Source organism: Protopterus annectens, chromosome 7.part0 (genome assembly GCF_019279795.1).
Source record: "Protopterus annectens isolate FY-2018-M chromosome 7.part0, PAN1.0, whole genome shotgun sequence".
Taxonomy (NCBI): Eukaryota; Metazoa; Chordata; order Ceratodontiformes; family Protopteridae; genus Protopterus; species Protopterus annectens.
In genome coordinates this window covers 573,936,083-573,946,402 of record NC_056739.1, presented here as the reverse complement: position 1 = coordinate 573,946,402, position 10,320 = coordinate 573,936,083, and the positions used below count along the sequence as shown (strand labels likewise).

Below are 10,320 nucleotides of genomic sequence, written 5' to 3'. Positions count from 1 at the left end.
GCTACTATCGTTGATTAATATATCCGGCATTCTATTAGTGTAGTCCCACTGGTCCATAAGGACCACTCCCCCACCTTTGTCAGGCTTCATCACACGTATTTTGTTGTTACCACTGAGTTCATGTAAAAGTTTACTTTCATCATAAGTTAAAATACTTTCATATTTGTTTTTGTCTTGTTTGTATTCACTCCTAACTCTTCTAGTAAGACAATTTTCAAAATGTATAATATCATGCTGTAGGGGAGGATTATATATGCTACACCTTTTTAACACATCCTTCTTAAAGTTATTGTTGTCTTCCTTGAACAAATGCTTGAAATTTAACTTCCTGGCAAAAGTTTTTATATCTAATATAATATTTTCAATAGCAGGCTTTTTAATAGGCACAAATGTAAATCCTTTAATAAATAATTTAAAATAAACTTCATTAATACTAACATCAGAGTAATTAAATATGTTAAAATCATTAAAAGAATGAATAATAGTTGTTGATCCATCACAGTTATTGTTTGTGTAGTTTGTAGGAACTTCTCTTGAATCATCACAGCTAATTTGCCCTACCTGTACATTCTCCTCGCATACTCGTTGTGATGGTAATTCCCTGTGACTTGGGCATATGAGGGTTGCTGGGCACGGTTCCTTAACCTCTCGGACCTCCTCGGTCCTTCCTCTTCTAAAGGGACACTCTCACATGTGGTGTTTCTAAGGTCTTCATATTCATTAAAATCCTGCCCATACGAGTGATTCATGTGTCGCCCCTTATTATTATTACTCCACTCACTTCTACCATAATTATCCTGCTTGTGTACTTGATAAAATCGGTACCCACCAAACACTCTTTTCTGTGCATTGAAATTCCTATTGTTTAAACTATAAGCTATCCCACACTTGTGTTCATTCACATCCCTTTCCAATTTAGACACTTTCCTATTGTAACTTCGTGTCACTGTATTATCCACATCCTGTAAAGTTCTCATATAAACAGTTTTATATTCTTCGACTGAAAACAACAAATCGTCATTTATTTCCTTATATAATCTATTTCTTTCTTATCCAACTCCATTCTCTGTTCATTGTACCTAATTAATACCTTTAGCATGGCCAGCCCACATTCATTAAAAATATCACATATACTTTTGAAAAAATCTCCATCAACATTGTCATTAATTTTGTTATTAATATTGTTAGGGAACTTATTAATTCTAAGTCCCTTGGGAACAATTTTGTCCTTAAGGCACTTACTGAAATACCAGTTCTCCACTGCTAGGTTCTTATACCTAGTTAAAAAATGTTTTAATGCTTTTCTTTTATTTTATTTCTTTTTATTTCTTTTTATTATATATTAGTATTTAATTTAATTGAAATTAATTGATGTGTGTTTTTTATATAAAAAGAATGTTTTGAGCAAGGTTAATTGATTCTGAAGAGGTTTCCAGTGGGAGACGAAAGCGCTAAATCAGTTCTTTTAAACTGTCCTTTGTTAATAATAAAAGAATTTCTCTCGTGGAGCTATTGGTGGTGATTATTCAATAATTATTTCAAATTATTTACTCCATTATATACCAGCCTTCCTGTTGCCCCAGTTTATTTATTAGTCTCCCACTAGGTCACTTCAGAGCTCAGACCAAAATCTTCTACAAATCTATAAACCTAAGACCAAACTGAGAAGCAACCTCCTAAGCTACTATCCCACCATCTCTTGAAACCAGTTACCATTAGAAATCAGGTCCCTCAATCACCCATAAAAATTCAAAGCAGCTACCAAGGAATACTTAAAAATTTACTGGTCCTGTCACTGTAGTCTCCCCCCATAAACTTCCCTATCACCCCTAATACAGTCCTTTACCTGTCCCCTATGTTATTTACTTCATTGACCTCCTCTCCTTTTTCACCCATTAGCTCTGTCTAGCCTTTATTTCTTCTCTTGGACCTCGTGTCTTCACTATGTAGGAAACTTCTTTATACTACTACTCAACCTCCACACACTACTGTTAAAACTCTCATCTCTCTCCTCCCTCCCATAAACCTGATGTGCAGCAACAGTAAAATACTAAATATCGTTTATTTCATGTTCATTTGACAAAACTAAAATGTGCTGTTTATGCTGCTTCCTTCCTTACTTTTGTTGTCTATAGTTGCTTTATTCACTTTTTGTTGTGATTGTCTCATGCTTATTTTAAATGCGTATGCTTTTTATATTATTATGTTTAAATTGTTCTTATTTTATTATGTTTAAACTTTATGTGTATGTATGCGGAGCTTTTCTCCCTAGGCCTCTGCTGAAAAAGGGCTATTTTAGCTCAGTCAGTCTGTCCCGGTCAACAAATGTAAAAAAAAAATATATATATATAGATATATATAGATATATATATATATATATATATATATATATATATATATATATATATACACACACACACACACACACACACACACACACACACACGTATACATATAGCGATATATAATATATATATCTTTATATATATATATATATATATATATATATATATATATATATATATATATATATATATGCACACACACACACACACACACCTACAGCATCTTTTTCCACATGGCTCTAGTATGACATCTGTGTAACAAACTATTTTTGAAAATGCTATGAAAGTGTTCACAACTTCTTTGTTAAGAAGTGTTGGGTGTGAGCTATTCTGCCACTTTTTCTGCTTACAAAAAAGATAAACATTTAATGCAACATCATTTATTTCATAGATGCTTTGTAGGTGTCAGGTGTCCCATATTGTTCATTTTAACATTATTTACATTGGTTTGCTAAAATGAATGACAAATTACTGTTTCAAGCCTTCATTAGCCAGATTACAGTCACTTTGGAGACATGTATTGAGTAAAGTACTATTACAGTAGTTATGGGATTGTAGGTATTTTTGTGCTGAATAACATAATGTTATTAGTAAACCTTTATCTTTTCTTGCTTTAACGTTATTTGTTGTGCAGTTATTGTTTTTCACTGGTTTATTTCTTGTAGACAAATTGCCATGTTTACTGTTCAGAAAGTCAGTTTGAACGCCATAAAATAAACACCGTAAAATAAGTGAGGGGTAGCTGGTTTCATAGTTTTTATTTCAAGCTTCTGTACTTACAGGCTCTGATAAAACTTTGGTACTTTTCCTTTAAAAGGTGGAATTGAAGTGGATTCACCGCCTAAGAAATTATTTGTTGCTGGGGTTCCTGGTCCTGCAAGCTCAGAGTCTGTCGTCCTCAAGCCAGTGATTTCTCACAGGTGCTGTCAAATTTGTTTTGTATAATTTTTTTGTTTTCTTACAATCAAGTGAAAGTACACAAGTGAATAATTTACTTGCATAATTTACATTGGAAGATTATCATTTTGATTCTGTTTATGAATCTCAAGACAGTGTGTAAGCCTAGCATTATTAAATGATCTGATGTCAATTTTCATTCATTCCGATCCTTGGATCCAACTCAGCCACTTCTACTAGCTCGTAGATCACTGAAAGCTGTTGAGCTCCTCCTTTTCCCATAATGCCTTAGTCCCTAACATACCTCAGATCATGTTTCCCACCTTAGAGTACAGATGTGGCCACTTTTCAACTCTCAAGTTACTATATTCTTTTTTTGGCATTACAGTGAGTTTGATAACTTTTCTACTTATATGTTGTATCTGTATTTATATATTTATCTTTATATATCCTCAAATTCTTCTGATATTTCCTCCCTTCTCTTTCAAAGTATTTGTGCACTGCTAGATTTCTTTACCATTGTTGGTAGTTCTTTCTGTACCTTTTTTGGTACACCTTTATTTAACATCAAGAACAGACCTCCTGTGCGAGTGCAACTACACGGCTCAAAAACAGGACTCAAAAGGAACAACAATGAGCCAGCAAACTGTTGCCTGAAGCAAAATTTATTAAATAAATATAGAAGACATAAAACAACAAACAACCAGACTGGTTTCGGCTGGAATTAGAAACACAGCCTTCCTCAGTGTAAAAAAATGTACTTACCCATAGTTGATATACTGTTTAATTTCTATATTTCTAACTATTTAAAGAATATATTTATCTTAACGTTTTCAATTTTTGGCCTTTTGGTCTTTCTCCCTTCAGCTACATTTCAAAAAATATTCGATTTGTGTTCACAGAATTCTGCTTTCCAGTGGGCATTCTGAATGTGTCTATTGCCCAGGCCTGTCACACCTCAACGCAATCTGTGACATTTATAAGGGTTTTAACCCTAGGGCCATCATAGACTGCAAGAATAAATTTATTCACAGAGGCTTGCTGCCCTCTAAATCTTCTGCTTCAGCAGCATTTTCTAGGGCTCAGCCCCCTAAGACATCTGAAAAGAAAGACACCAGAAAATGCTCTAAAATGGTGTCTGGAGCATGAGTTCATCAGTTCTGAGGGCAAAACCTCCAGCAAAAATGCCTAAATCTTTGGATCTGAAGATTCAAAAAGAAAAGACTCCTCAGATCCAGTCTCCACTCTTGGGTCTGGATTCTATCACTTCTTGGCTGACATCCACCTTCTTGGAATGTTCTCCGAGACACCACTATTCTAGGTCCTCATCCACAGCGTCTTTGACTTGCTCTTCAAAAATTTTGGCTGAAGCCAACATGGACAGGATGATGAGGAAGTTCCTCTCGATGTAGATACAAATGGGGATTCTCTGGGCTCCAACCCCATCGTGTCCAGAGGCCTTAGTTAGTACAACCCCTCCCTTGCTTGCTCCTTCTCTGGTCCATCCTATAGTATCGATATTGTCAGATCCAAAGTTTCTGGAGTCGTTCACATTGGATCTGAAGATACTGCTATCTTTGACTGCAGTGATGTCTCTGAGATGACCAGCTCTGAGTGCCTTGGAACTGAATGGCTGTCGGAGCAATAGAGTCGGTGCCAGATCCAAGGTGTTGGAGTCGACTCATAAGCTGTTGGAGCTGTCTGTTCCCCTCAGAGCCTCAGCATTAGATGGCTTAGCTCCAACTCCCTCTTTGAGTGCTCTGCCTTCTGGAGGAGGGAGCTTGTGGCCCATAAGCATGTTCTTTCAGAGCTGTCGGTTTCCTTCTCTCCTAGGCATTCAGCGTTCAAGGTAGTGGAGAGAGCTTTCTCTCTCCCTAGAGCTTGAACTTCTCCACCTTCTTTGGCTCCGACCATCCTAGCCCATTTGTCTCTGCGTCTTGTGCCTCAAGCATCCTTATCACAGGTACAGCCAACCCAAGTTAGCCACCACAGTACCCATCGCGGTATAATGATTTCTTCTGACACTTCTCTGGAGCATCACACCAAAGAAGTTCCAAGGAAGAAAAAGTGCAGAAGGAGGCACATAGACTCTCCTCAAGAGTCAGTGACTGAACATATACAGACTTTGATGAACGGGAAGGATCCCCAGGATCACCACCCGAAGATGTCTCATTTGGAGGCATTCAGGAACTCCTAAAGCAAAGGGGTGGTTGGTCTCACATCAGCCCTTTCCTGGAGGCTTTTGGTGCTTATCCATCTACCTCCTGGGTGACTCTGCCCACTGATGAACATATTGATTTGGTTTCTCAGCGAGCATGGAAGTATCCTAATACTGTTGAACAAATACCCAAGAGACCAGACAAAATCCTGGTACCACATAAGGACACAATCCATTGGAGCAAAGGAGTACCATTTGATGTCATGTTTATAGTGGCAGCCACCAAGAAGGAACTAGCAGAACAGGGTTCCTCTGTCCACCCCCCCCCCAACAGGAAGTCTTGGGCGTTGGACAGATTTGGGAAGCGTGTTTATGCTTCAGTGACATTTTCCTTTCAGTTACTGAACTATTTGGCTTAATTCACAAGACTCCAGAGGGATTTGATTAAAGAGCTTACCAAATCCCTCTCTGGGACCATATCCTCCAAGACAGAGAGCTCTGTTGTCTGGTGGATGGCTATCCTTCAGTCCATTTCCAATTCGTCCATGAGGCTTATCTCTCATGCAACAGAAGATACCTCACAGGTGGCAGGTTCAAGTATTTCCATCGGAAAATACATCTGGATGTGCTTGTGTGACTTTGCAGAACCCTTCAGACTTCCTTTGTCAATGTTTCCTTTGACGAAACTTCCGTATTTGGCCCCAAACTGAAAGACATGCTCTCCAAGTGTGAACAGAAAGGTAAAACCCTATTTGCTGTGGGTGTATGTGTTTCGACCCCTCAATGAATCTTTTTTATATATCAGTAAGGAGGTCGGAAGATGTGGTTCAAGAAATCCTATGGTCCCTTCCAAGATCCACATGGAGATAGTTCCCCCAGAGGCAGAGGGGAGAACTCTAATGAAAGATGCTGCCCTGGTGGCAAAGGGAGTCTGCAAAGCCAAGGATCGAGAGATTCCTTCTCTGACAGATCCTACAAGTGCTTCTGAAAGGAGGCAGTTGGGGGTCATCTATCCCTGCACCAGAGACCCTGGTTAAAAATTACAAAAGATTCATGGGTGCAGAGGATAATATCCAGAGGTTATATCATACTATTTTCTCATCCACCTCCTCTAGTTAGAGAGAATATCCCCGATGTTCCACCCAGTCAGAGGGAGGCAGCAGCTGCTAGGAAAAAAAGAGCCATCCAAGAGGTCCCCCCAGAACAGAGAAAGTCCAGAACTTACTCAAGATTTTTTTAGTGCCAAAGAAAACAGGGGACTGGAGACCAATATTGGATCTCAGCAATCTGAACAAGTCAGTTCAGTACACAAAGTTATGGATGGTAAAAGTTCAATCCATCCTGCCCTTTTTGTGCAAGGACAACTGGCTGTGCTTGATAGACCTTCAGGATGCATACTGACACATAAAAATGAACAGACAACCCAGAAGGTATTTACACTTCTGGCTAGGAGCCAGTCCATTACCAGTTCAGAGCACTGCCCTTTGGCCTCACCGCAGCTCCCAGAGTGTTCACTAAATGCATGGTAGTAATGGAAGCTCCCTTGAGACTGCAAGGATTCTGGGTGTTTCCATATCTAGATGACCACCACCTGAGATCTCTCTTGCAAATCTGTGTAATATGTATCGGGGTTGACAATAGTTGGCAAAGTATTGACCATTGTGTGGCTAGCATCCATTGTAGAATTCTCAAGTAAAACCTGGCTAAAGGTACTAGAGTTATTCCCGCTGCCATTGTTCTTAGAGCTTGAAGAACCAAGCTGGGAGAAACTTTGATACTGCAGATTATTTTCCTGACCTGTGTTCTTAAGGTCTGAACTCTTAGAGGAGGCATTGAAGGGGCGAGGATGACTGTATGTGCTTGATAGATAGGGATTTGGGAAGCTAGGCTATATAAATACACCTTTCTGGCTTTCTGGATGATAGGCTTCTCCTTGACTGGCTCTCTTTACCATCCATCAGCTATGTGACACAATATTCAGGGAAGCCAGGAGATCTAACTCACACTATCTGTGGAAGCAGACGCTCAAGGTTCTGCAAGAATGATTAAATGATAGAGCAACAAAAATGGGCTAATGATCATGCCCAGCAGACACGGGGTCAAGTAAAATGGACCTAAAATGACTTTCAATAAAGAAAAACCTCGAGTCTGACACCAACAACAGAAGTTTTTCCTATTACAAAAAGTAAGATTTCTTAGTGGTTGCTTTAGTAGCTTAACTCAAAACTGTATTAATATCACAAGAGAAGTAGGAATTATTAGGTGTTAAGATTGAGATCCAAATCATGATATGAACAGATTTAAGGGGTGGAAAAAGGGCTTGCCTGTTCTGTTTAGAGAGAGGATCACTTCTGAGAGGAAAAGAATATGAGGTGAACTTACAAAAATGGAGAACCATGATTCTCTCAGCCAGAATGGTGCTAGCAAGATTATTTGAGCCTTCTCGCTCAATGTTTTCAAAAGACCTCTCTGTATAAGAGAAATAGCAAAAATTATCCCCCAATTTCAGTCCCACAGAAAGGCATCCAGAATCCTTTTTAGAAAATAAGGAAGTAAAATATTTTAGGGGAGATAAACTAATCTATAGACAGAATCTCCCATATGAATACCAAGTCAGGAAAAACTTGTCAGTTTGACATTCTAGAGCCAGGTAGACTCTACAGCTAGGTATATCTTCAAATTGTTTTATTTTTATTTTATTTTTATTTTACATTTGATTGCTGGGGTGGTAGACTGATCACAACTGATCACTTGTAGGTTTGCGGCGATATTGTACTTGAGGGCCTCAGCAGATGCGCAGTGGCAAGCCCCGCCCAAAACCCACCCCCCGTGCTGTTTTGTAATTGGGTACTAATGAATATGTATTCCCTCAAAGAATCCTAATACACTGTCCAGCTTTTAATACGTGTCATGTGTTGTCTTCCAGAACAATTGTTTGTTTCTTATTTTAATATAAACAAAAAAATATGTATTTATTAAATAAAAGACATATTTCAGAAACTTTGTTTTGTTCTTGCATCTGGCTGTCTGCAAAGTATGTTTTCTTTTAAATTAAATGGTAAACTACATGGTCACTTTTTAAGCTAATGATTTAATCTGGAGATACATTTTTTTTGTTCAAAATAAAGTATATAAGCTCACTTTTTATACTTGTCCTGACCTAAGGTTACCACTAGTTTTCCTTTAGGCTGGGCAGTCCCTTATTTGGGCAGGTGTGTCCTTGTCATGGAGGGTGATATGAAAATGGCAAGTGTCCTTTTTTTCTACGTTCCCTTTATTAGTTGACTAAAGCTATTATTTTTGTATTTGAATCGCTTACCAACCAACTAAAATTCTAAAAAGTGTGGGCTTTTATTTTAGCAAAAAAGCTATTATTTTTGTATCTGAAACCCTTCAAAATGTAACAAGCAACTAAAATTCTTCAAGAGTGTGCTTTTATTTTTAGCAAAAAAAGTCCATCCATTTGCATTGTTTGAATGCCGTGTCAATCATGGCTCATTTCATATGCAGACCTGGTCATCAATCATTTGCGACATGCCCACTTCTGTGCAAAATGCAAGGTGAGGCCTTCGAGTACAATATCGCCGGTATTGCCAGATGAAATAATTTCCAAAGAAGAAGAAGAAAAAAAAAACAGAAAACAGAGGGGCAGTAAGCTGTACATATTAAAAACAGAACAGAAAGTAACAACATATGACAAAAGTTGTACAGCAGTAATTAATGGATGTAGCAAATTTTATGTCAGGTTTGCATCATAGAGGAATTGCTGTGGGGTAGTGAAGAGTCAGGGCAGAAGATGGTGGGAGAGTTAGGAAGTGATAGCAATTGAAAAGAGTAATGCTAGAGATTGACAGTGTGGCAAGTACAGTTTAATTTGGTGAACTGTATTGTTCATGAATTTGTGTGAGGTGGTTATTCTTTGAAAATGCAAGGTCCCAAATACACTAACTTTCTATTGAGCTGGTAGAAATGAAACCTTTCCCACCTTATCTGTTTATGTACCACAAAACTGTGGTACTGTCTGAAACTATTTGAAGGAGTCACTGACATAAACAATTTTTGGATCCCTTCAATGTCATCTACAGAGTCAACATTTCATTTAGATATACAAACAGTGCAACTTGAGAATGGGATTACCAAGCCTGCCATTTTATAGATTCCAAATCTGCATCCCAGCTGGTGCGGAAATGTCTACTGCCATAAATTAAGATGAAGGGAAAAGAAAAAAGAAAAGAGAAGCTTTCTCTCATTTCTTTCACTAATCCAATTCTCTGAGGACAAATGGAATGCAGAACTCCTTTTCCATGGAATGTACTGCTTGACTACAGAAAATCCACAAATAATTGCAGAAAAAATAAACTCATATGGGGTCCTAAACATTGTGCTATCATAACAGTTGCAAGCATTTCACCTAAATGACAAAGGAAGCTGCTGGCTATCAATCAACTCTTTGTCTCTTATCACAATAAAGATAGATATTGTCATGAATTTTGCTTGAGGACAGAATAATTCTCAATGAAAGTGTGCCACGTAATGTCAATAGAATAACATTTCTGCCGAAAATAAATGAAATCCAACGTGCCACTGACTGTAACATCTAAGGTATCCTGAGGAATAAGGGAATGATGTAATTTAGGTTTTCTTAACAGCCACAGAGAGAACAACCATGCACACTTTTTAAGCATGACTAAGGATGTTTGCTATCTAATAGAGGGGTGCATCAGTAAGAAAAGAAAGAAGTCAGAAGAGTAATCTTTACCACAGTATTTAACAAACTCCTTTGAACAACCATGAATCTGTTGGTCATTCAGATAAAGGAAAATGTTAACAATCTGAAAAATGAGAGACACTACAGCTAAATGCCTGAGAAACTCCGATAGCTGATAAAACACAAAGTCACCAAAATATGAAAACCCACAA

The 10,320-nt window shown here is 38.0% G+C and overlaps 1 protein-coding gene across 1 annotated transcript in view; it reads left to right on the top strand.

Moving 5' to 3' along the window:
• LOC122806599 (P2R1A-PPP2R2A-interacting phosphatase regulator 1-like) overlaps window positions 1–10,320 on the top strand; it is an 848,478-nt gene that overhangs the window by 654,392 nt on the left and 183,766 nt on the right. Inside the window, exon 8 of the mRNA XM_044077155.1 lies at window positions 3,163–3,265. Coding sequence (XP_043933090.1) covers window positions 3,163–3,265 — 103 coding nt within the window. The remainder of the gene's footprint in view (window positions 1–3,162; window positions 3,266–10,320) is intronic.